Raw genomic sequence first — 27,432 nt, 5'->3', positions numbered from 1 at the left:
CTGTCTTGTTCTCTCTCTCTCTCTCTCTCTCTCTTCTCTCTCTCTCTCTCTCTCTCTCTCTTGAATCACTCACTCTGGGGAAGGATAGCACCCAGGCTGTGAGAGCCTGTGAAGAGGCCCATAGGGCAATAAACTGGAAATTTCCTGCCAATGGCCATGTGAGTGAGCCATCTTGAAAGCAGATCGCCTAGCCCCAGTCAAACCTTCAGATGACAGCAGCCACGGCTGCTACCCTGATGGCAACTGAGCCAGAAAAGAACCGAGCCAGAAGCAATCACCTAAGGAACTTCTGAATTCCTGAACCACAGAAACTGTCAGACATTTGTTGCTTTAAGCCACTAAGGTTTGGAGTAATTTGTTACACAGCAGTAGATAAACTAACATAAACACATGCACACTCCTCTTCTCTGCTTTTCTTTTTGGCCTAGATTCTAGAAAACCTACAAGCAGAATTTATGGGTATTTCTAAATGCACAGAGCACTGCCTGCATGATATATGGACTCACGAAATGGGTACTGAGTGCCTGCTAAGCCACAGAGCTCAAAATACACACCACAACCACATACATTACACTCATGCACACTTCACAGACAGGGACACTACAGAGACTTTCATCAGAAACTTGACCAAGGTCATTTTGTTAGGAAATGGTAGAGCTGGGATTTCGATACAAGCCATTGTCCTTTTCACATACCCCAGTGCCTCTCCTACACTTTCAATGAGCATTATTATGAAAACTATATGACACAAAGTACTTGAGAAGGCTGGGATGAAAGAGAAAAGCAAACACAGACTGATCCCATACTGTGTGTCTGGCTGTTAGGTATCATATCCTTCATCTCACTTCATTCGTACGACAGCCCTGTGGATAAGTGTTAAGCTATGTATTTGAAAGAAAAACTAATATTCAGAGGTTTAACGAGACAGGACACAGTAAAACCACTCAGAGGCTCCACCCTCCAGGACACTGCAGTCTAGAGTGAAGAAAAAGACACGCAGAATAATGCCACCCACCCCATCTAACTCACAAGATTGTGGCAGGGACCATGTGAAATAATTTGCAAAGATATAATTCAGAAGCTGCTAAACACGATGCAAATACGAGTCTGTTGTTTGTGGAACAACTCAGGAAAATTCAAACTGTAGTGACATTTACCTCCCGATTCTTCTAGAGCAAAACCACCAAGAGCTGCTAAATATGGGAAAATTTCTCCTCAAGATGCGTGCTTTCATGATGGTCTATACTATGAAAGGCTCTAGAATAAAGTAAATTTCTACTGTGGACTTGGGTTTCTACATAATTTCCAGATCAGGCCTGATAGCTTGACTTTGTTTGAAAGGTACCAAAACGAATTTCAACCAACAGAAGAAACCCACTTATTAGAAAGGCTAATTGTGCATTTGAATAATTTTTAAGTTAAACAATTCTTGCCAGAAGCTCTGTATTTAGATAATTTTAAAAGTATGTTATTGTCATAAAAGTCCTACATATAATAAAGTTGACAAGTTTTTTAAAGAGAGTCAAATTTTGACTTTGTACTCACCTAACAACTTCTACAGAGCTAACACAGCACTCTTTTCAATAAATAAGATCTGTCTTGACAATTTTTAACTCATATTTTTGGTTTCTAACAAACATATGAATAACATGCAGGGTATGTCTTATATAGTCAAATAATGTGCTAATATTATAATATATCGATGAATGAATGCATATCAATCATGGTAAGTGCTAAATAGATAAAAAGGAAGAGGAGGATGGGATCTACATAGTATCTCTGATGAAGACCAATGAGCCTATGTCCAAATTTCCTAATTACCCGATCTTCTGAGATAAGAAGATAATTGCCAATACCCTTCAAGTTTTAAAGAATATATATACACATTCTTGAGGTATATTAAGGTGTGTTTTGGAAACTGGATTTCTGACAAGAAACATTACAACCCATATTCTCCACTGAGTCTTTTCAAAATTCCTTTAAAAATAGGCGTCTCATTTTGCTCTGTTTCCATGTTTGTGACATGGCAGAGCATGTCTGATATGTATTTGCACACAGACCCCCATTGCAGTTGCCTAAAACCCCATACCAGAAAGGATGATGAATGAATAGGAGGCCTAATGGGTTGTCGGGAGCCTTCTTGAAGAGGTTCCTATCCACGCTACTGAACTGAAATGGAACCTTCCGTGTGAGCTAGAACCCCTGAGACCCGAGAATGCTCTATGAAAAATCCAAATTGGTACGCAAACATAAATAAATAGCACATGAGGCCCTACGGAGCCCCAGTCCGGGCAGAACGACTCTTTTAAGTGTCTCGGAGATCTTAGGAACTGATGGAATGGACCCACCCACCCTCTGTCCATCTGCCAACCCAGCCCAAGCTTTCTTAGAAGTGAGGGGGTGTGGACAGGGGGAAGAGCTAAAAGGGGAGTGTAGAAACGAATTAAAGCAGCTGGGTTTCCCCTCTAAAAGGCAATCCTTGGTGCTCTGAGCTATCAGGACACGCAGCTGTTAGAGGGAAGGGCACAAATAGAACATGTATTAGCTGGGGTCTTAGGCTACCACACACTGTGAGGGATGCACATTGCCTCAAGGGATGGGGTGGTACAGTAATGCTGTGTGCAGCAATAAGGGAGATAAAAGTCTCCAGAAAACCCAGGAACAGCCAGCCGTATAAGCCAGACCTCATGAAGGATATATTTCCATTAACTGGGGAGACACTAAGAATCCAAAGTACTTTTAGCAATACATTGTAGGGTGCCCTATCCCCAGCCCTTTTCAGAAAATGCTGACGAACTTCATTCATGTACCCAACATTAACATGATACAAAGCTTCTCTCTGGCCAGTTTTACTTGGCTTTCCATTTCTGTTTTAGCTGCTTAATGTTCAACTCTAATTTACAAATTCCTTTCGAGAGTCTGAATAATCTAATTTCACCAATATCATCTCTGGTGGCATTGCTCTTCTACCAGGCCTCCTTAGAGGCACCTGGCCAGCTCAGATAGGTTTTTCTTGAGTCAAGTATCTACACCCCCCACACACTTTATGGGGGGTCCCTTGTGGCAAGAATGGCATTTTTTTTCTACCTGTAGGTATCCTGTCTGATTAAAACAGTGTCGTCTACTCGACTGAAACTAACAACTGACTTGTCCAGATTGTCTTAAAAAGTAAATTTTCTGCCCGGCTGATAAGGTAATCTAAGAAAATCTGCAGATGTCAAAGGAGTTAGCATGGCAGCAGACTGGATCCAGGCCTTTTTCGTGGAAGGAGGAAGAATGCAACCACACAAGGCCCTTTAAAGCTCAGAGCTGGCACACTGTCCCTCCACCCACACTCCAGTGGTCAAAGAAAGTCACATGGCCAAGGTCAAAGTCAATGGAGTGGGAAAGTCCACTACACCCTCAGGGAGGCCATGGCAAGAGGGAGGGGGGAAGAAACTTATGCATAAGTCAGTTCTGAGTGTGTGGGAGCAAGAGCTCTGGTTTCTGCTGGATCTGAGGCAGGCGGTGCCATTACCAGATGCACCTGTAGCCATTAAGTGGCCTTCATGAAAACAACAGCTGCCAGGGCGTGTGGTTCCAGACATCAATCCCACACAAGAAGCCCAGAGGCCAGCAACCAAGGGAACGGGAACCTCCACCCTCTCACCTGCTCTACGGATGCTTTTCTTTCTCTCACCAAAGCTTTCTAAATCTGTTTCTAGGAGACAGGGATTTTCAAATAACGATGCGGTTTTTCCCAAAAGCAACCACTGCCTATTAAAATGTTTTCATTTAGTTAAAAAAAAAAAAAAAAAAAAGCTGGATCCTTGAAAGTACAAACTTGTGAAATGCAGTTAGAACTACAAGTATTTTTCTCATGGATACTTGATATGTGGTTAAAAAAAGAAGTTCCCAAAAGTGACTGTTTAAATAATACTCATAGTTATATATGATCGAATGCATGTGCATGTGTGTGCATCTATACTAATAAAAGAGTAATGTGCTAATTAGACCAGGAGACTTTCCGGGAGACCTTCCGGACGTCCTTCTGGACAAAGCCATGGTGGCAGGGCTGAGGCAGAGGCAGTTAGGGGCAATCAGGCCAGCGGGGGGCGGGCAGTTGGGGGCGAGCAGGCCGGCAGGAGGGGCAGTTGGGGGCGAGCAGGCCAGCAGGAGGGGCAGTTGGGGGCGAGCAGGCCTGCGGGGGGGGGGGGGGGGCAGGTGGGGGCAAGCAAGCCAGTGGGGGGGGCAGTTGGGGGCGAGCAGGCTGGCGGGGGGGGCAGTTGAGGGCGAGCAGGCCAGTTGCGGGGGCAGCTGGGGGCGAGCAGGCCAGTGGGGGGAGGCAGTTGGGGGCAATCAGTCTGGCAGGGGTGGGCAGTTAGGGGTGATCAGGCTGGAAGGGGGGGCAGTTGGGGTTGATCAGGCCAGCAGGCAGAGTGGTTAGGGATGATCAGGCAGGCAGGCAGGCAGGTGAGCAGGTTAGGAGCCAGCGGTCCCGGATTGCGAGAGGGATGTCCAACTGCCGGCAGTCGGACATCCCCCAAGGGGTCCCAGATTGGAGAGGGTGCAGGCCGGGCTGAGGGACACTCCCCCATGCACGAATTTTATACACTGGGCCACTAGTATATACATATTCAGACATCAGCCATACAAACATGTATCTCTCTCAAGGTTTAATGTTTGCCTGTCAGAGAATTACTCAACTATAATGCTATTGTAAGCACCTCTTAGGAGAAAGGTTTTCCTCCCACTCAGACATGTATGAATGTCTGCTCCCTTCATGTGGAGATAAAGGAGAATGAGGGTGGCTGGGTTTCAGTTTAATTACATTTCAGTTTCACGAGGAGCTAATACGAGGTGAATATTGAACAATATGCAGAATTAACATCACAGACAATTATAACAAATAATCTTTCATTTTTCAATCCTCACCCAAGGACATTTTTATTGATTTTGAGAGAGAGAGAGGAGAGAGGGGGGGGGGAGGAAGGGAGAGAGAAACATCAATTGGTTGCCTCCAACACGCCCCCTGACCAGGGCCAGGGATCAAACTCAAACACAATCCAGGTATGTGCCCTTACTGGGAATTGAACCCAGGACCTCTCGGTGCACAGGATGATGCTCCTACCAACTGAGTCACAACGGCCAGGACCAAACAGTCTTTTTATAGAATTGTTATATAAAAATATAAGAAAGGTACTGAGGTCTTTACCCCAAAGAGGGGGAGAGACAAGCTCACCACAAGGCAGTCATTTTCAATGCTAAGAGGACACTTCCGTAAGGAGACTCACACCCGAGAAGACAAAGCATCCTACTTTCTCTTCAGAGTGTCTCATGAGCAGTGTTTTGTGCAATCTTGTTTATTTTGAATCAAAACTATCATTTCAACTCCAATAGAGATTAATTCCCTAGAAACTATTTCGCACTCAGAAGCAAAATCAAGTAAGGCCCTCACTTCCTGGCAAAAAAAAAAAAAAAAAAGGCTGAGGAAGCACCATCTCTTTTCTTTTTCAAATGCAGATTTTCTCCTCCCAAAATGTTGCTTTGTAGTGCCCCACCCCACCCGGCAACCTGCAACTTCATGTGTGTTATTTTTCCCTAGAAATAGCACATTTTGATCAGAGAATATTCTGGAGCCATACGGTGTTTATTTCTCAATATCTTGAACTCAGCCTCAACCCCCAGAAACATCCTGGGATTGGTTTATTTATTATGAAATCGTGGGCCCTTGGGATTAAAGCCTCCTTCTCTTGCACGAAAGGCTGCCCACTGGGGAATTTAGATTACGTCATCCTTCACTCTACGTTTCCCTCCACGGTTCTTTTCATATTGCTGGATAAGCTCCCTGGAAGTGTTTATAATCAATCCATGTCCCCAGCTCTCTTAAACTGTGTCTGAGCGGGCGGGAGGCAGAGAGAGCGTCCATGTTCCCGTACCTTCCCAGACTGGGACAGTATCAAACAGCTCCTGGATGAAACATACCACCCACCCCCGCCTCCCAACTGAGCACAGGGGCCATGAGAAGACCCCACATGGAACTTCCTCTGCGATAGGTAATACCCTGACTTCAATGGAATCCGGATTCCTGAAGACGTCACTTCAGCAAAACCCTGATGTTAACCTTTCCTGAATGCTTTCTTTTATTTTTTTTTAATGTATTTTTATTGGCTTCAGAGAGGAAGGGAGAGGGAAAGAGAGAGAGAGAAACATCAATGATGAGAAAGAATCATTGATCAGCTGCCTCCTGCAGGCCCCCTACTGGAGATGAAGCCCAAAGCCCGGGCATGTGCCCAGACCGGGAATCGAACTGTGACCTCCTGGTTCATAGGTCGACCACTGAGCCACACCGGCCCGGCTTCCTGGATGCTTTCTTAATTGTTAGTTTGTACACAGTATCCTGTGACTTTGCTGTCTAGATGTGTGTAAGCCCACAGCGACTTTGCCAGGCATGGCTGAAGCCTGGGTGGTTTTCTGCTGGCCATGTCTCCTGCTAACATCCACACTGCCAAGAAACTGGGAAACCGGCTCCAGGGTTCCTGACTCCCACACAACAGTGTGTGGGTGACCCAGCAGCTTTAGGAACTTGTTGCTTTGGCAAAGGCAAAAGCACGGAGCTTTACCATCCTCCCTTCTCTAAGGCTGTGTGTCATCACACTTGGTGTTCCTCTTAGATGCTAAGTCACTTCCTTGTCAGCTTCTTGTAAGATCGTTGTTGGCTGGCACAACTTCCACTGCCACTCAGGACCCCGGTTGGCTGGGGCCAATCCCGAAGACACATTGGTTCGCACCCCAGATGCTGAAGGTAGTGTCCATGCAGGGAGGGCTTCCAGAGCTGCAGGAGGTGTGTCTACGGCACTCACTCCTCCACTTTGTCCATCTGCAAAGCTCTGCCCCAACGGGGCTCCCAACCAATCAGAAATGATCAGAGTCCAGCCGGTGTGGCTCAATGGCTGTTCCAATGACGGTTCCATTCCCGGTCAGGGCACATGCCTGGGTTTCGGGCTCGATCCCCAGTAGGGGGCATGCAGGAGGCAGTCAATCAATGATTGTCTCTCATTGTTGATGTTTCTATCTCTCCCTCTCCCTTCCTCTCTGAAATCAATAAAAATTTGTGTTTTGTTAAATAAATTATCAGAGAGGGCAACTCACAGGACCGGAGTCGCCAGCACACTTTTTCTTTCTTCACATGATCTGTCCTATCACTCAGAGCCCAACTTCCAACATCCCAATGCAGCGAGGTGGTTCTTAGAACCAGACTCTCCCTCACCGCCGTTTTCAAACCGTTTCCTCTCTGAAGGGCTCCCTATTGCAATCCATCCTTCACATGAGAATCCGGCCCCACTTGTCCTCATCTTTACTGATTACAGCTCCGTTTGCCTTTATCCAGTTGCCACTCCAAGGTTTTGCAAAGGGTCAGTTAGAGGATGAATCTGGTCTTCCACACTCTGCGGCAACGTCTATCCCACGGTGGGTGGTCAGCATGCACCGCAGACACCTTCCCTGTGGAGATTCTGTAACTGGCATTGAGAACCCAGGGCCTTGAATCAATGTCTGTCCACCCTGGAAGCGGCAGGCATGAGCAGAACTGTCCAGGCCAAATGCTGCCTGTGTCTCCTAACCTTCAGGTGTGTTTGGCCAACGCAGACATCTTAGATGTCTCCTCTAACCCTGTGCAGAACCACTCACTTCCCTCAGCAGGGCATCCAGGAAGACAGACAGTTGTACCGGTAACTCTTTGCTGTACCAATCTGTAACCATAGAAAACCTTTACACCAGACACATGGACTTCCTTTTTTTCAAAGGGAAATACACCATCTGTCACACGAAACCCTGAGATGCTTTCATGTCTTATGCTTCCTGATGTCTGTGTGAACACAGCCTGAAGGCTGAAACTAGCACATTCAACCACAGCATCATTCAGAATGTGAAAAGGGGGGAGGGGGGCCTAGTGCCTAAAGGGTCCAGATCTGGGACCATGGACTGTGGCCAGGCCAGAAATGGATGCCGGGACTTGGGCAGCAAGCCTCTCTCTCAGACCTGAGACCAGCTGTTCTATCTTCAAATGGAGGACCCCCATTTGAAGATAGAACAGCTGGTCACTGGGTGGAAGTGGAGCTGACTGGCCTACAGCAAGGACTGGGAGGGGTCAGCACAGACCATCGCCTCCGGGGCTAAGATGTCACCTGTGGTCCCAGTGCGGGCAGGACAAGGTTTTCTGCTGTCAGAAGTGGCCTAATGGGGTCTTGGACGTGATTCCTGCACCACCATGGCTGCTCAGTGAGACAGAAAGATTACCTTTAACACTTTACGTACAGATAAAAAGCGGCTGGTGCCTACTCCTTTTTATAATTTCACAGGACCGTATGTTTGCAATGCCAGTCCTCAACCTCTTCATATCTCATCATGTCTCAGCACAGCAGGAGGCAAACTGGCATAGTCTTTTAAGAGGCTGACTTATATCTGTTTTAAAAACTTTAGGAAGGTAGTGTATAGAAGAGGACATCTGCTTTTTCTGAAATTTAAAATTCCAGCTTTGTTGAATTGAAAGAACTTAACATTTTGGACGATGACTTCAAAATATAGATAACCTGTTTAAAAGCCAAGTCCACCTTGACAGGAAAACAACTGGAATTAGCAATGAGAAATCCCGTTTAGAAAAGTGTAAATTTCTAGATTTTTACAAATGTGAACGTGATCAGATAAAAAGAGATGAAGCAGGTGAGGATTTAAATCAGAGAGTCCCCAATCTTTTAGCTCTAGGACTCGGCCTCACCAGCAACCCAGCTGTCTGGGGAACCATGTTAGTTACATGGATGTTTCTGCTCATCCTAAGGATCTCCTTTATAAGTAACTCTACACTCAACCTTAGTAAGTTCTCCAGTACTTACAACCCTCACGATAAAAATGTCCTTCCACCGCAGTCTATAACAGAAATATAGTTTTCTGGTTTTAACATTATCAAGCATTCCGCGGTATTTTTACTACGACAGTAGATAGTCTGATGTGGATACTTATTACCCTCAAGGTCTTTTTCTAGAGGGTTGTGTCAAACTAATCTCTTTACGTGTGAGTTATTTGGGTTTGCTCCTGAGCATATGGTATTCTAATAATCTCAATGGACTGTTTTTATAAGAGTTGCCTTTCAAATGTTATCATGTCATTTCAACCTCTCTTCTTCCTCTCTGTTAAATATACTAAACCAAGCACAACAGAATTTGGCTTACGTCCTCAGTTCTTTCCTACAAGTCATCAAGGAAGATACTGGACAAAGAAGACCCTTCTACCCCACGCCATCCTTAGGACTTCTTTTCTGCATGGACATTGCATATAATTTGCCTCTGGATCTGGATTCTTTTGTGTCTAGATTCTCTGAGTATCTATGCTTCCAAGGTTCATTCGCATTGTGGCATGTATCAGCACTTCATTCCTTTTTATGGCTGCAGAGCCAATTATACAATATGCCACATTTTGTTTATCCATTATCCGTTGATGGGCATTGGGGCTGTTCTTGCTTTTTGATGATTATAAATAACGCCGCTATACACTTTTCTGGCGGCCTTCAAACTAAGTGGAGACATATCTGAGACTTTTCAGAGTGAGGAGGGCGGGCTGCTGTGACAACAAAGAACAGTTGTTATGGCTCAATTGTCATGTTCCAGGCACCAATCAGGTCCAAAACCTAGATATTTTCAGTAGACTGAGAGACTGTAAATCTCTAGGTCAGCAGTTGGCAAACTACAACCCATGAGCCAAGTCCAGCCAGCTGCCTGGTTTTTTTAAAAACCTGCCAGCTAAGAATCATTTTTACAGTCTTAAACGGCTACATTTTAAATAGTTATATAAGTACCTATATAAAACATCTTCAAGTTGTGTCTTGGCTCATGAAGCCTGAAGTATTTACTACCAGGTCCTTTAAGAAAAAGTCTGTGGACCCCTGCTCTAGATGATACTCGTGCCCATTAAATTCTGTGAAGACCAATGAATAAAGCACAGCACTGTTACCATCACTAGAGCTATCCAGCAGTCAGAGAACACCCAACCCAGGATGCCAAGTTACCCAGGAAGTGCCGCAGAAGGCTGGTGAGTACACAGGATCGAAATAGGAAAAGCGCACGTGGGACAGGGACGGTGAGTTATGTCAACCAAACTCCGGGAAATTCCAATGACATTTACTCCTCACAACAGAGGAACGTGTCACCAGCAACTTGATAGCTTGTGTCTCCCTATCCAGTTTGTTTTATCTGCAGAGTGTTCGAGTTAGCACTTTACTTAACACATTTTGCTTTACTGAAACCCATCATCCCCCATCCTCATCCTTTTCCTGCTTCTTCTGACCAATTCTCCTTTCGCCTACGTTGTCAACAGCCAATCCTTATTCACTTGGGCTTGGAGTGCTGCTGCCTCCTCCTATTATGAGCTGGTTAAGTCACACAATGCTTACAGCCCGAGGAATACATCATTATTGCTGCTTGCAAGGTAATATTATACCAATATTATACCGACCAACAGGTAATTACTGTAGACCATGTTTTTTATCCCACTTAAATGGGGAACACACGCTTGTTTCTTTGCCAATCAGAATGTTTTCTCTAGTCCCCAGAGCTTCTCAAAGTAATGATAGTAGACTTGGAGGACACCCCAAACCCTCAGTTCCATCCCAAGATTCATCATGCCCACCGGATCATAATACTCCCATTTTTCTAAAGAGTCAGAATTATCAACTCCTATTGTTGGACCTTCATATCCTTCAGTAAAAGGTGCTCGTCTGTTTGCATTTGATCTGTTCTATGAAGATGAGAAAGAAGACAAAGTTTCTGCACTTCCTCAGACTTCTCTCAATCTTCCCTTCTGTTACACGGACATTTTCCTTGGGGGTTCCTTTTTATCTCATGCAAAGGTAGATGTGGAGTTAGATGTGGGGGCACAATACTTTTAGATCTTTACTGTCACTCATAACTTCTTCCTAGTATTAATCTTTCTATTGTTGTTCTTACTCAATTTTTCTACTTTATTTTATTTTTTATTTACAGAGAAAGGGAGAGGGAGAGAGAGATAGAAACGTCAATGATGAGAGAAAATCATTGATCGGCTGCCTCCTACATGCCCCACACTGGAAATGGAGTCCGCAACCTGGGCATGTGCCCTGACCGGGAATCGAACCGTGACCTCCTGGTTCATAGGTCAACACTCAACCACTGAGCCACGCCGACCGGGCTCAATTTTGCTATTTCAGTATCCTAATAGTCCTGCCAAACTACCTCTTTTTAAAACTTTCCCATTAGCCCTCCAGTTCTCAGTAGAGTTCTGGTCTCAGCAAAAAATAGCCCCGTTTCCTTTCCTGGCCCTCCTATATGGCTATTTGCAAGTTCCTGGGCCTTTTTATTGAACGACCGCCAACTATGAGGGGTGGGGAGGGGTTGAACAGAGAACTCCATCTTTGTGATCACGTGTTAGTCTAAATTACTTTACCAGCTCCCAACTATAGAGAAACTACATTGAAACAGGATGGGTGGGAAGTTTATGGGCCACACAGATAAGAAACTTATCTACACATCCTTCTAAAATATAATTTCATCTTTCAGAAGACAGTTGAACAAAACTTTGAGAGTTTAAAATATATATATACACACACAGTGGGAATTTTTCTCCCAACAACAAATCATAAGTAACAAACCAAAACCACAGTCTAGCCAGTGATTCTCAGACCACCTTTCCCCATACCTTCATGTAGTTATAAACTCTCTCCTTTATCAGTATGATCATTAGCTTTCAAAAGCTCTCCCCATCACATTCTAATTTTGGAGAGCTTCTAAAAAATATGTGATCTATATAAGACCACAAGAAATAAGAAGTGCCTCTTTTTTGTTTTTAAATTAAGATTAGAAAAACACCATGCACACAGAACAGAGATATTAACAAAGCACTTAAGTCAAAGGGTCTTTAGAAACAAGATGGACACATCTATTGTTTTGCACATGCCTTGGAAGTTGTCTTGGCTGAAGGGCAAGGAGATGAGCTACATGATTTCTCCATTCCTCCCTCTCTAAAATCCCCAGGGCTTCCGTCCAGAGTGGTTCAGTTGGCTGAGTGTCATCCTGTGCATCGAAAGGTTGCCAGTTCTATTCCCAGTAAGGGCACATCGAGCATTGTGGGTCCAATCCCTGGCCAGGGCATGTACAGAGGGCAACCAATAAATGTTTCTCTCTCACATTGATATTCTTTCTCTTTCTCTCTCTCTCTCTCTCTACCCTCCTTCCTCTCTCTAAGTATGTCCTCAAGTGAGGATTAAAAAATAATATTAAAGCCGGCCAGTGTGACTCAGTTGGTTGAGCATCCTCCCATGTACCAGGAGTTCACCCGTATGATTCCCAGGTTGCAAGCTTCGATCTCCAGTAGAGGGTGTGCAGAAGGCAGCCAACTAATGTTTCTCTCTCATGGATGTTTCTATCTTTCTCTCCCTATCCCTTCCTCTTTCTGAAATCAATAAAAACATACTACTACTAATAATAATAATAAATTAATTAATTAATTAATTAATATAAAATCCCCAGGGCTTTCTTTCTTCATCATCCCAATAAACCGCATCAAATGACTGCTCTGGGGGAGTGCAGGGTGGGGTCCCAGCCTCAGATCACTGAGCAGAATTTCCTCACGTGATGCAAAGTAGGATGTACAAACCTTCTATTAGATACTCTTTTTGTTAAGTGGCCAATTCGGAGGGAAGAATCCATCATTTTATGAGTGACCAGTTCGGGGAGGTGGGATGGGCTCAGGGAATCAAGTCCACACAGATACAGACCTCTAAAGTGCCAAACAGTAGTACAAATTCTGTCTCAGCTATTCGCGGGACTCTGGGTGGTGAAAAGCAGTCCTTTCCCACCTCACGACTGGCATTCTCTTTCACCACGGATGGCGCAGGCCGTCCGTCAACGGAGACCGAGCAGGACGCTGCTGGAATGCGTGTGCACGTCCAGCCCCGGCCTTTGAATGGTCTGCCCCTCACTCCGGAACGTTTTCTCCAGATGCTGCCAGGAGACACTCTGTAATACCTAAACCGCAAATCATCACATTCCCCACCCTCGCAGCCAGCGCTTGTCCTTGAGCTCCCCACATGGTGCGAGAGTCACCACGCTGGCCCCCGATACAATGGCTCCTTACAAACCCAGAGGGAAACCTGCCACGCCATCTGCGTGATACGCTACAACGTGGACCTCAAAACAGGACAATGCCCACTGGAGGTGTGCTCAGAGAATGACGCGGGGCATGTCACACATCTCACGGGGAACGCATCCTGGCCGGCTTCCTACATTTTTTATCAATGTAAACACGGCAGGCATATAACTGCATCTAAAATTAGAACACATGCGTCTCAGACATGGGACCATCCTGCAGGAACGGAATTACAGGCCACTTCAGATTCTTTTCCGACAGCCAAGAAAACTGCCTTTCCTCTGAATAAGAAAACAGTGCTGCTGTCTGGTTGTTTTAGGAACCAATGTGGGTTTATTTAAGTGATTTTAAAATTTTATCTACTGTGACACATTCAAGCCATCGAAACCAAAGTGTTTTCAGACTCGGCTACTATAACTTAAGAGAGATGACTGGCTGGACGATACTCACACTGAAAAGGTGCAGCTACTTGATCCGGCCCGTATCTTAAAGGGAACGAACCTTCAGTGGACTGCTCTCCCGAGATCACCTTCTGGGCTGCAAAGTACTTGGGCTTGAGCACATATTCCTGGGTCTGGCCGTGATGAATCACCACGTTCTGGGAGGACAGGGGTGCCACTCTGGGGAGAAACAAAGTGAGGACAGGAAATAAATAACTGGTATTTTAAAAGGCGAGTAAGAATAAGAAGTTAGTTAAACTTTAGACAGGAATATAAATTCCATCCCAGGCTCAATTTTTCCTTCGCATGCTGTAGCTGGACATTTACAGCATCCAAGGAATTAACAGCTTACCCTTGGAAACCTCCCACATAACAGGGACTCTGCCTGGCCAGCCGAGAAGATTAAGGCCAAACGGGCCACCACCGGTGGGTTCTCAGGGAGGATACAGAGCACAGCTACCAGAAGCCTCCATGCAAAACACATGGCATTTGTACCTAATAAAAAGGCATGCACGGTCAGGCACATATACAAAAAGGCGTCTTTTATGTACACCGATAAATAAGTAGGCAGTGTTGAAAAGGGGAAGAGAATAAAGGCGGAATAAAATACAGAAAAAGGGCTAGGTAAGAAATCCCAAGAGGGAGCAGTTCGGCGAAACTCAACAATGAGAATCTGTACCACACACAGTGGGCCCTTCCTGGCGCTAGAAGGGAAGCGGGCAATCACGGTGAGCCTCACTCTCCTGATCTGAACCACAGACTCTGCCACACAGGCTCAGGGAGAAAAAATGCTTGTAACCATCGGAACACACAAAACTGAAAAGAAAAAAAAAAGTAAATGATCTTTTGAAATATCAGTGATGATGATGACAGGAAAAAGACACTCATTCTAGTTACCATTTAAGTATTTTACGCTGCTTCTCATAATGATGAAAACTGCACTTATTCAGATTCGATGTTTTATAATTACCAGTTTCTAAGCATAATAAGAATGACTAATCATAATCGCATTATTTCTTCAATATGAGTCAAGGTCTCCGGGGACGCCTGAACACAATTACTATGTTTTCACCCTCCTGGCCCGACCCTTTATTTTCTATGACAGTTCTCTTCTGCTGCATGTAACGTATACTTTAAAATAATAAGCTTCACCCAGCTTTAGTCATTCCCTGAGAGACAGAACTGAAATCATTAGCTAAGTAAGACTAATAAATAATGAAGAATATGTAGAAGATATACCAACTGATTCCAGAAAAGGGCTGAATTGCTACTAAAATTGTACGGGCAGAGCATTTTAGCAGCAGACGGGGCCTTTGGAAGGAAACCTGCCTGCTCTCTGGTGTAATCTTAAATTTTATTGACTGTGGCACATTAAAGTCAACTAAACTGAACAAAATTTTTCCACACTATGATACTCTAATTGAGGAAAATGGTTCACTGAGCTATTCTCACACTGATAAGTTACCACGAAACTCTAAAGATTGCCCCAAATGAGGGGCTCTGAGCCAGAGGAAGAAAGGACACCAAGGCAGGTCAGTATGAAAGGTGAATTGTCCATCCACCAAAAACACCACCACACAGGGTCTCATCAAAAGCAGTAACCGAGTCCAAAATAAACTCAGTCTACTTGAGTTATTCCAGTTGGGGCTGATACATGAGCTATTCAGGGGGACAGGGTACCCATGAGAAACAGAGGAAGAAAAAGAAGCTGGGGCCCTCAGCTGGTTAGAGCATCATCCCGATATGCTAAGGTTGCTGGTTCTATCCCCTGTCAAGGTACATCCATGGATAAACCAATGAATACATAAATAAATGGAACAACAAATCAATATGTCTCTCTCCCTTCTTCTCTCTTTCTAAAATTAATCAATCAATTAAAAAAAAGGAGCTGGGATTGAGGGTGCTTCTGTATTAACTAGCCATCTAGATCTATCCCTTTTCTTTTGTTGGAGGAATTTCTTTATTCTTCAACAGTTTGTAGAGGGGCTTTATATATAAAATAACTCCCTTGGCAATCTGTTCAGCTCATAAACAAACTTTGGGAGCATTTTCATAAATAAAAAATCATAAATGCCACTTAAACACCTATAGCCATTCAAATTGCTTTCAGGAAGTCTCCTCTATGATCTGGTTTGGTGTTAAGAAACAGTACTGCCCTGGCCAGTGTGGCTCTGTTGGTGGGGCATCGTCCCATGCACCAAAAGGCTGCCAGTTTGATTCCTGGTTAGGGCACATGCTGGGGTAGAAGGTCCCTTACACTATCATCATTTTTTTAAATTCCTTTTTATTTTTTCTGCTCTGGGTGTTTGCTTCTACCTTGTCTTCCAAATCACTGGTTCAGTCCTCTGCTTCATCCAAGCTACTATTTATTCCTTCTATTGTATTCTTCATTTCAGATACCGTATTCTTTTTTCCTGGTGCCCTTTTTTATGCTTGCTGTCTCTTTGTTGAAGTTCTCACTGAAGTTCCTTGAACATCCTTATAACCATTTTTTTTTTTAAGTTATTTTATTGATTTTTTACAGAGAGAAGGGAGAGGGAGAGAGAGTTCAGAAACATCGATGAGAGAGAAACATCAATCAGCTGCCTCATGCACACCCCAATACTGGGGATGTTCCGCAACCAAGGTACATGCCCTTGACCGGAATCGAACCCGGACCCCTTCAGTCCGCAGGCCGAGGCTCTATCCACTGAGCCAAACCGGTTAGGGCCTTTTTTTTTTTTTTAACTCTCTATCTGGCAAGTGACTTGCCTCCATTTCATTTACCTATTTTTCTGGAGATTTCTCCTGTTTCTTCATTTGGGAGATGTTTCTTTGTCTCCCCCTTTGGGTTGCCTCTTTGTCTTTGTTTCTGCTCTGACTTCTAGTCTTGGTAGAGTGGCCTTATATAGCAGGTGCTGTGTGGGACCCAGTGGCATAGTCTCCTTAATCACCTAAGATGGGTGCTCCAGGAATGTCCCTTCTGCGGGTTAATGTGGGCCCTCCTGAGTCCAGAGGATGGAGCTCTTTTATTTCTCCAAGCTCATGCCCTATGGAGGGGCGTGCTTACAGTGGCTGTCCCCTCAGCTCTCTCCCCAGAGCCACAAACTCCAGTCTCTCTTCTAACAATTCTAGTCTACTCTACCCTCCCTCTCCTGGAGCCCAGGATAAGACACTGTGGATGAGATTTTGTGTGTTGGCCCTCTTGAAGGGTGCCTGTGTCTCTAGCAGACTCCGTCTCTCCCTGGTAGACAGAATCCCCACTGATTTTCACAGCCAGATGTTATGTGGCACCACTTCCTGGCTCTGGGCTTGCAGTCGAGACCCCACGATTCTAAGGGGGGAACCCCCACAGCTGAGATATCTCTCTGTAATCCCTGCCATGGGAGCAGAGCCAGCCCTTTTTGCATCTCTGCCCCTCCTACCAGTCTCAATGTGGCTTCTTCTGCAATTCCTTGGTTGTAAGACTTATCCTCAGCTAGTCTACAGTTGGCAGTTCAGTTTGATTGCTCTATATTTTAGTTGTAATTCCAGTTTGGACATGAGAGGAGGTGAGTGTAACATCTACCTCCTCCACTGCCATCTTGATCTCTAGATCTGTCACTTTGAATCCTTTAGTCTCGGGAAAACCCAGGAAAATCCATCCTGGGCCTGGATTTTCCCAGACTCAATGCCACAAAGAGCACTCCCCGCCCTTTGTCACTAGATTAATGACTTAAATTACTAAAAGCCTTCACATTGTAAACACTTTTGTTTCAATGATGTAAGTGTTGTTTTGAACTTTAAGTGTGTTTGGTTGGGATGGAGTAGAAAGTGAAACAGCTGGATACATCTGGTGGGGTTGATAAGAACCACAAGTCTATTCTGTTAACCTCGGGACAATGGGAAGCCCTCCGCCTCACCTCAGGGTCAACTGGCACCCCAGCGATGCTGTCACCCTGTCCCTGTGCTGCTGGCACCTGCTGAGAGAAGGACAGGCTCACTCCTGTTCAGAAGAGGACCGTCCAACATCCCAGGAGACCTTGGGGCTGCTACAACCACTTCCTGCTCCCGCCACAAACCAGGTAGGTGAGACTGCAGGGTCTTCCTTCTAGCTGAGGTCCCCCCCTGCTTTCCCCTCTGAATCAAGGAAGTGAGAGGCAGCAAGAAGTGAGCTGAAAGCATATGTTCATAAGAATTCCTCTCCCCTACACATAACAGAAAGGAAATGAACAAACCGAGAAGATCGAGCTGTACTGGGTCTAGAACTTAATAACCCTCAACCATCACTAACTTAAGGACATGAGCAATAAGAAATTACCGGTGTAATGGCACTTACGTCTTCCTACAGCAAACTACTCTGCAGGTTACAACACATTATAAATACGGAGCTCCACAGAACTGCGCTTCCCCCTCCTCCATCTCATCTTCCCTTTGCCCCCAACGCAAGGGTGTAAACACACAGGCTCATAAAGACACACAGACACAGAGACTAAAGCCACTCTGCCTGACAGCCCACGGAGAAAGAAGCCAAGCCACGCACAGTGGCCTGGCAGAGGGCAAGTAGAGGAAACTGCCCAACCACTCAGTCCACAAAGACCTATACTAACTGTAATCACCACCCAACCCTCCTTTCACAGTTGATGTCCACCTTTTCCTCTAATTTCATCATTCACTGTTCTTTCCATTAGACCAGAAAAAAATAAAAAAATAAAGAAAGCTTACCTATCACTAGTGAAGATCAGGTCAGATTTGCCATAGCATTTCTCACAAATTCTTTTAAAGGATAAACTAAAATATTTGAGAGAAAAATTAGATTAAAAATGAAAGCTGTAGGCCCAGCTGGTGTGGCTCAGTGACTGAGCATCGACCCAGGAACCAAGAGGTCACCGGTTCAATTCCCGGTCAAAGCACATGCCCAGGTTGCAGGCTGGATCCCCAGTGTGGGGTGTGCAGAAGGCAGCCGATCAATGATGTTCCTCTCTCGTTGATGTTTCTATATCCCTATCATTCTCCTTTCCTCTCTCTCGAAATAACAATTTTTAAAAACTTTTTTAAATGGAAGCTGTAGGACCTCTGGTTCCTATGGCTTTTGGGGGGCACCTATATATCTCCCATTCCTCCAAAGATGCCCGTAAAATTCTAAGTAAGGAATAAAAAAGATATAAAGCCAGAGTTGGATATTTGGTTGTTATATAGCAGTACAGTCACACTAGTCATTAAAATATTGAAATACTCTGTTCTGACAAAAAGCTACTGACCCAAGCCCCTTAGTGCCCCTCCCTAACCCCTCCACGGGGTCCCCCAAGACATCCCCCCTCCACCCGTAAATAAGGAGTTGACATTTGGCAGAGCTAGCGATCTCTGTGTCTCTGCAACAGAATTCCTTCTCACCAGTCAATGCCTATGCCACACAGGATACTAAATATGGTTCGTATTACCTGCAAATAAACACACAAGAGAGATTTCAACAAATCTGTAAGGGATTCCATGAGGGTTGAGAAACCTGACTACCGTAGCAGCAGGAGGAAGCCACACTTTACATGGAGTTTCAGTACACTCCTATGTGTGTCTGTGCTTTGATATGACTAAAACAAGTCTTACAGAACAGCATCTACCCTTACTATGTGCAGGACACTAGTGTGTTCTCCTCTGATCTATTTTTTCCTATGACAGCCTGGGACCACTGCATTGATTGCATGACCTCATGACTCCCTAAGGAGTTGCAGCCAGTGGTTTTGGGGCACTTGGTCAAGAATCACTGGGCCGCGCCCCTGGGTCCGAGTGAGGCCGTGTGCCCCTGGATCCGGGTGAGGCCACACGCCCCTGGGTCCGGGTGAGGCCACGCGCCTCTGGGTCCTGGTGAAGCCGGATCCTGGGTCCGGGTGAAGCCATGTGCCCCTGGATCCGAGTGAGGCTGGGTCCTGGGCCCGGGTGAGGCCGTGCACCCCTGGGTCTGGGAGAGGCCACGCGCCCCTTGGTCCGGGTGAGGCCATGCGCCCCTGGGTCCGGGTGAAGCTGAATCCTGGGTCCGGGCGAGGCCCTGTGCCCCTGGATTCGGGTGAGGCTGGGTCCCGGGTCCGGGTGAGGCCGTGCGCCCCTGGATCCGGGTGAGGCCACGCGACCCTGGGTCCAGGTGAGGCCACGCACCCCTGGGTCCGGGTGAAGCTAGATCCCGGGTCTGGGTGAGGCCGTGTGCCCCTGGATCCGGGTGAGGCTGGCTCCGGGTGAGGCTGGGTCCCGGGTCCGGGTGAGGCCACGTGCCCCTGAGTCCGGGTGAAGCCGTGCCCCTGGGTCCGGCCGAGACCAAACCAGAGGGAGTCGGACCTCCGTTACCACCATTTGTCCACCATCCAGAGCTGAGGGGTCAGTGCTGACATGTACACATAAGGAACTGGTGGACATTGAAATTGGGTCTCAAAAGAACTGTTGGTCCAGAAAGAAACTCACTACAGACTGATTCATTTGCCTGTCAGCATAACTATTATTGCTCGTCTCACATTCAGTTCTTATAAGTATATCTCTAGTGACACATGATCTCGCTCATCTAGGGGAAATGATGAACAACATAGACTGATGAACAAGAACAGAACCAGAAACAAGGAGGCATCGATCGGACTATCGGGCCTCAGAGGGAGGATAGAGAAGGGTGGGGGGAGGGGCGAGAGATCAACCAAAGGACTTGTGTGCATGCATATGAGCCTAACCAATAGTTAAGTTCAACAGGGGGTTGGGGCATCCGTGGGGAGGGGTGTGGGATGGGAATGGGGGGATGAGGACAAATATGTGACACCTTAATCAATAAAGAAATTAAAAAAAAAAATCTGAGACCTCCTAGGTGGGGAAGCAAAAAAAAGTTTTGTAATTTATATTTACATTAAATTATATTTACATTAAATTTGTATATATACTTTTAAAAAATAAATAAATTTAATTTAATTTAAAAAAAAGAATCACTGGGCAAGGCACAGCCACTGAGGAAGCAGTCTTGCTAAGGAGCCACAGAATTGTTCTGGATGCTGAAATAAGTAAAGCAAAGAGTGATAGGAAGAAGTAGGGCTGAACGCTGGTGTCTTAACTAAAAAGTCTGTCCAGGCATACCCCTGAGACGTTGCAGACCGCTGCCATACAGCAAGTGTCGCAATCAAGTGAGTTGTACAAATGTTTTGGTTTCCCGGTTCATATAAAAGTTATGTTTATCCTATACCAGTGATGGCGAACCTATGACATGCGTGTCAGCACTGACACGCGTAGCCATTTCTGATGACACGCGGCCGCATGCCAAGGATGAAACATTTGCTGCTCCTGAGGATGAAACATTTGCGACTAGAGTCTTGGAGTTAGTTTTTTCCTCAAAGTGACACACTACCCGAGTTATGCTCAGTTTTTTTGGCCAAGTTTGACACACCAAGCTCAAAAGGTTGCCCATCACTGTCCTATACTGTAGTCCAGGGGTCCTCAAACTTTTTAAACAGGGGGCCAGTTCACTGTCCCTCAGACCGTTGGAGGGCCGGACTATAGTTTAAAAAAAAACTATGAACAAATTCCTATGCACACTGCACATATCTTATTTTGAAGTAATAAAACAAAACGGCAAAAATACCCGCATGTGGCCCGCGGGCCATAGTTTGAGGACGCCTGCTATAGTCTATTAAGTGTGCAATAGCATTATGTCTAAAACAACAATGTACACACCTTAATTAAAAATACATTATTGCCGAAACCGGTTTGGCTCAGTGGATAGAGCGTCGGCCTGCGGACTGAAGGGTCCCGGGTTCGATTCCGGTCAAGGGCATGTACCTTGGTTGCAGGCACATCCCCAGTGGGGGGTGTGCAGGAGGCAGCTGATCGATGTTTCTCTATCATCGATGTTTCTAAATGTCTATCCCTCTCTCTTCCTCTCTGTAAAAAATCAATAAAAAATATATTTTAAAAAAAAATACATTATTGCTAAAAAAATGCTAACCATCCTCTGAGCCTTCAGGGAGTCGTGATCTTTTTGCTGGTGGAGGGTCTTGCCTCCATATTGATGAAAACAGTGTCTGCGAAGTGCCATTAAGAAAGCGCAATAAAACAAAGCATGCCTGGATGTGAAGGCCTTGTTGTCCCCACTCCAGCAAACGAAACATCCAGAAGTCCAGCTCCCACTTCCCTGGGGGACAGGAATGAGTATTCTCTGAAAGAATGGAACCACGTGGTTTGAACCACAAAACTTACTTCCCAAGAGGAAGGCCCTCTCCTTCCGGCATCTTGGGTTCCCCTCACATAAAGACCGGCTTCTCACATTTCCCCTAAAAGGAAGCTGCTTGCCAGGCAACCAGGAAGACGGGGAGCTCCAAGAGAATAATCCCAGAGGAGGCAAAAGAGAGGCATGAGAATGGAAAACATAATTGAAATTTTAGAGACGCTTGATTATATGGTGATGAATGCAATTGGTGGAGTGGATTTAGGAAAAATATCCATTCAGATGTGATGCTAGGAACACCCTCCTTTAAGAAGCACAGAGCCCTGGCCAGGTAGCTCAGTTAGTTAGAGCATCTGTCTTGATACACCAAGGTTGCAGGTTCAATCTCTGGTCAGTGTACATACAAGAATCAACCAATGGATGCATAAATAAGTGGACCAACAAATCAATGTTTCTCTCTCTTCCTTCCTCTCTCTAAAATCAATCAATAAGAATAAGAATAAGAATAAGAATAAGAATAAGAAGAAGAAGAAGAAGAAGAAGAAGAAGAGGAGGAAGAAGGAGGAGGAGGAGGACAACAACAACAACAACAACAACAACAGAGATGTCAGCAATGGACACATACGAAGGTAGAAACCCAAGTACCCGATACTTGGCCTTACATTGAGTGGTACGTTCACAGACACAATGTCGCAAATGTCAGAAATACCCATGTTTCCAACTTTGGTGATATAAACGTGCAGAATGAGCTGGAGGAGGATGGAAAATTCTGCAAGAGGAAGAGGAGAAGTAGAGGGAAGCTTGAGAGGCCACTGGCCTCATCTTACAAAATGAAAGGTCACCAGATAACATGCATGACCTTGATGGATGAAGCTGATAGACAAAGTCGGTTTCAATGTGCTGCTGGGAGTTTGCACGGACAGAAACTCTGAATATGAAATAAAGATTTTGAGAGGAAGGGTGGGGAGCAAGAGGTAAAGTAAATAAGGTAAATCCCATCTCCTGTGGCAAGAAGTTTTAGGCAACATCTAAAGGGAATAAATCAAGAAATGGCCGGATGGAGGTAACTACCGGAAGGACTAACAGAACTTGTGGTTAAGCGAGGAGGGAGGGGCAGGGACCAAGGAAAAGGAGTCGGGCTACATGAAGGTTTCAAGCCTGGTTGACTGGAAGGGCATCTGGTTCCAGGCCCAGGAGAAAAGCAGAGAAACAGGTATGCAGCATTATGGCAGTCGGAAGAAAGGGCCGGTCTGTGACCAAGATCGTTATGCTCCTTTTAGAGACAGAAATTCGGGGTGGATCTTAGGAAAAGCCTCCGAGTTTAGGAAAAGTGATGTTCCAGGTGGGGCTGACTTCTCCAAAGGCAAAAAAAGTTTCAGAAAAAAATATGGAACCACGCGGTTTCGGAGGATATTTATTTCATGGCGGGATCATAAAGAGAAAGCAAAGGTGGGGCGGTCAGAGCAGGGGAAGGACAAGAATGACGTCGGCCCAGACATGACAAACGGAGGAAAGTTTCTGGGAGCCCAGGAGAAAGGACCACCTGGTTCACTGCTGGGGCAAAACCAAAACCGAGAAAGAAGACGTCAGAAAAGGTCACTGGTTGGGTGGTAGGTCGCTGGTCCCATCACACGGCTGCTTCAGTCCTGACAAGGGAAGTGTGGCCACACAGGGTGACGCGCTGGGCAGGCGGCGTGCCGGTGGCCCGCGGCAAAGGACAGACAGGGAAAGCCGGGGGGTGCGGGCGGCTGGCCACCGGGGGACTGGGTCTGTGCGAACCTCTGCATCTTTGCAGGCAGAGGGGAAACAACTGCACGAAACGTCTTTCCTTCAAAGAAAGGATTAGTCACCCTCTGTTTACACGGCGGCCTTCAGAGTGGCGATTCCTGGCACAGGAACGCACTAAATTTTTCCATATTTCTACTCAATCCATTATTTGACCTGTGGAGCGGGTGGGAGGACCTGGCAAAACACAAGCCCTTTTCCACTGAAGAAAAGGGCGCCGGACCTCACAGAAGGCCATACAGTGTTTCCCACAGGAGGCCCGTCGGACACAGCAGCGGAACCCTTTTCCCCAGGATGAGGAGACCCGGGTTCTAATCGGGCCTGAGAAAGGAAGCTGCAGGAAAGTCACCTCAAGCTTCTGGGGCCGGTTTCTGCCTATAAAACTCGCCTGCCATACGTGCCCGGGTTGTGCCCCACGTTGCTCAGAAGCACCGGTGACTGCTGCTCGAGGAGAAGGAAGTGCACCTATTAAAGAAATGCAACCTACGGTGCGATGGAGAAAACCTCTTTCCCCTTAAGTTCTCAAGGACAACACGCACACAGGGAAGGACAAAGAAATCAACCTCTAGGGAGATGAAGCCCTGGCCGGTTGGCTCAGTTGGTTGGGCGTTGGCCCCTGCATGGAGGGGTTGCTGGTCCCCAGTCAAGGCACATGTTCCACCTGCAGGTTCCGTTCCTGGTGGGGGGTATGCAGGAGGCAGCTCCTCAATGTTCTGCTCTCACGTTGATGTTTCTCCCTTGCTCTCCCTCTCCCTTCCTCTCTCTCTTAAAAAAATCAATTAAAAAAAAAAAACCTCTAGGAATATGTCACAAAGCAGCATAAGGCATGAGCATGTACACAGGTAAGGGGTAACAAGTATTTATCGCCTGTAACCCCCTTCATACAGAACTACCAGATCAAAAAACAATTAGGAGGTAAAAGGCTGCCGATGAGGGGACTAAAGGTCAGCTCTACAGCACGTACAACTAACTGATCGAGACAGGTTGGCACGGGCCAGCATTAACACAGCCAAAGTAAAACGAAACAAGCAAACACAAAGTCATGAGAACAGGCAGGAAGAAAAGATCACGCTGAAAATATACATGTAGGAGAGAAACCAGCAAAAATGCTCAGATTTTGAATGAGATGAAAAAAGCAAAAGGGAATGAAAAAATAAAATTAAGAAGGTAGGTGGGGCAGGGAGGGGGGAATTAAGGCAACTTTGGTGGTCAGCATCAACACACACACTAAACACAACCAAGGAGTTTTGGAACCAATTGTCTCCGACCAGTGGTTCTTAATGGGGATGGGGGTGTGATTTTGCCCCCAGGGAACATTTGGTGCTCACGTCTGTTGGGAAGAAGCTAGGGATGCTACTAAATACCCATGATGCACAGGACAGTGCTCCACAGAGAAGAATTATCTGGCAGTAAATGTCAGGAGTTTCAGGTTTGAGAAGCTCTGCTGTAAACATGTCCTACTATCACCAAACAACTATAATAGACTTACGAGTTCAGAGCCAAGTGCCTCTGGGAGTTGCAATGAAGAAGTCTCTTAAAGTGACGGGGCCAGGCACACAGAATTTAGACTGTAGACTAAAGAGATAAAAACTGTACCACCTTCTCCTGTGTCTTTGGAAGTCCCATTAAGACAGGAAGGTGGCCCTATACTAGAGTTGCCTGACTGGCAACCTGCAAGGGAAACCAAGAATATCGCTGAAAATGTACTGGGACAGCAAAAAGAATTGTAAGCATTTTTACTAGACCTATACTTTATTTACAGGGAGTTTGGGGCAGAGTACATGTTAATATCACAAGGGTGCAGTCAACAAAACCTACAGTTGCTAGAAGAACTCACAGAGTAAAAGAGACTTAAGAGACATATAAACCTGTTACAAAGAATGAAGATTTTTTAAAGTTCTGATTTGAACATATAAGCTATTAAAAACTTATGAAACAATTAGGGAAGTTTAAATACCGTACCTGGATTTTAAATGAAAGTAAGTAACTATTTACCTTAGGTGGGATAACGGTCTTGAGGCTAGTGGTTAAGAGCCCTTGTCTTTTACAGATGCATGATGAAATACTTACAGATTGGCTTCAAAATAATCAGGGGGAGGGAGGGAAGTGGGTTGGAGAGTAAATGAACACAGTGGGTTCTGATTTAATAATTATGAAAGCTGGGACATGGATACTTTGGGGTTTCATTATACTATCTTCTCTAGTTTTATATATTTAAACTATTCTGTAAGAGTTTACGTAATACAAATATATGAAGTTCTCCTTTGAACATTTTAAACATGTATCAAATGAGATCATGTATTTATTTACCGGTACTTTGAAAAGCAGAAAACATTACATAACAATATTACTTCTCATTCACTAAAAGGAAAAAGGAGACAAACAGCAAGGGGGGAGGAGAGAATAAAAGAAAAGACAAATTCCAGCCACTTCCTCTCATTTCTTCTATTTTCAATTACAAAAGCTACCTGCTCCTGGAGCAGATACCCTATCTGCCAAGGGTGAGCTAACCATTCAAAAGCTCGGAAAAGGCACCAAAGACGAAAATCATCAAAACCTGGGCATGACGAAGTTATAAGGCAAATACTCGCGTAATGAAATACTAACTGAAGTCCTTAGCTTTGTCAAAAATGAGCAGCTACACTTAGTGACTGGGGGCAGCGCCCCTGAAGGCAAATGAAAAAGGAATTGCAGCCATCTCCTATTTAGCTAAACTAAGAGGCCGGAAAATGTCTAAATACAATCCAAGAAAATTCCAAATTATAAACAATAATGAAGGCTTCTACCCTATTGGGGAAGTGCCAATTTCAAGGCTTTTGAATCCAATTCTCAGAACCAGACCCTAGCGCTACCACTGATGGGAAGGGAGGGAAGAACAGGCTCAGTTTCCTCGCTGCAAAGTAAGGGTGATGATATCCACCTCACAAAGTCAACGTGAAGACAAGTACAAAATGTGATTCTTTTTTTTAAATGTGTGACAATATTTAGCATGACACCTGATGCACACACAGGGTGGCAGGCCCCTCCGCTCCTGCAGCATCGGGGGACCACACAAACACAGAATCTCACCCTTCTCATGACATTAGAGTTCATGTCCAGAGACCGCCCAAATGTGTAGTTAACAGAAGAGCAAAACTTGTTTGAAACCTTAGTTTTAAAAAAAAATCTGAAGTTACTTATAAGCAATGAGCTCCAAATGTACAGTTGCATTCAGCAAGGGCAGGGTCAGCTGTTCATGCTCTCACACCCACAGAGGGAAGCCCTCCAGGAGGCTGCACACCCCAACACGAGAGAGTATAGTTGGCAGTTCCTCAGAAGAGAATCACCGTGTGATTCAGCAAGTCCACGCCCAGGTACAGACCGAAAAGGCTTGAAAACAGAGGCTCAAACAGATACTTGTCCGCCAGTGTGCACTGCAGCATCATTCACAACAGCCAGAGGTAGAAGCAATCCGAGTTGTTACCGTCAACAGATGAATGGATAAACAAAGTGTGGTATCTGCACTGAGGGGCCAGATTATTATGACCACCTGACTTTTGTAGGCAAATTAGCCGTACACTGCATCGTATGGGATATGGAAGCCAAAGACCTGTTCGAACACCTTTGCTGTCTGCAGTTACCAAGATAAAACGTCTCCAATTCGCACAGGAACACAAGGATTGGACAGTCGAGCACTGGAAAAAAGTCATGTGGTCCGATGAATCACGTTTCCAGTTGCATCATGCAGATGGCAGAGTGAGAATTTCGCGGAAACAGCATGAAAGCATGTACCCCACATGCATGAGTACGACCCTTCAAGCTGGTGGGGGCAGTGTTATGGTTTGGGGCATGGTTTCCTGGCATGATTTGGGCCCTTTAATTCGTGTGGAACAATGTCTGAATAGCACAACATACCTAAGTATCGTTGCTGAT

At 45.5% G+C, this 27,432-nt stretch overlaps 1 protein-coding gene across 5 annotated transcripts in view; it reads right to left on the bottom strand.

Annotated features, from left to right (window-relative positions):
* LTBP1 (latent transforming growth factor beta binding protein 1) overlaps positions 1-27,432 on the bottom strand; it is a 349,094-nt gene that overhangs the window by 218,584 nt on the left and 103,078 nt on the right. For all 5 annotated transcript variants that reach the window (XM_054727794.1, XM_054727797.1, XM_054727796.1 and 2 more), the window contains exon 4: positions 13,603-13,772. In XM_054727794.1, the coding sequence (XP_054583769.1) occupies positions 13,603-13,772 (170 nt within the window). The remainder of the gene's footprint in view (positions 1-13,602; positions 13,773-27,432) is intronic.

The sequence above is a fragment of the Eptesicus fuscus genome, chromosome 16 (genome assembly GCF_027574615.1).
Source record: "Eptesicus fuscus isolate TK198812 chromosome 16, DD_ASM_mEF_20220401, whole genome shotgun sequence".
NCBI lineage: Eukaryota > Metazoa > Chordata > Mammalia > Chiroptera > Vespertilionidae > Eptesicus > Eptesicus fuscus.
The sequence above is the reverse complement of the archived record's forward strand: the minus strand, read 5'-3'. Positions and strand labels throughout refer to the sequence as shown.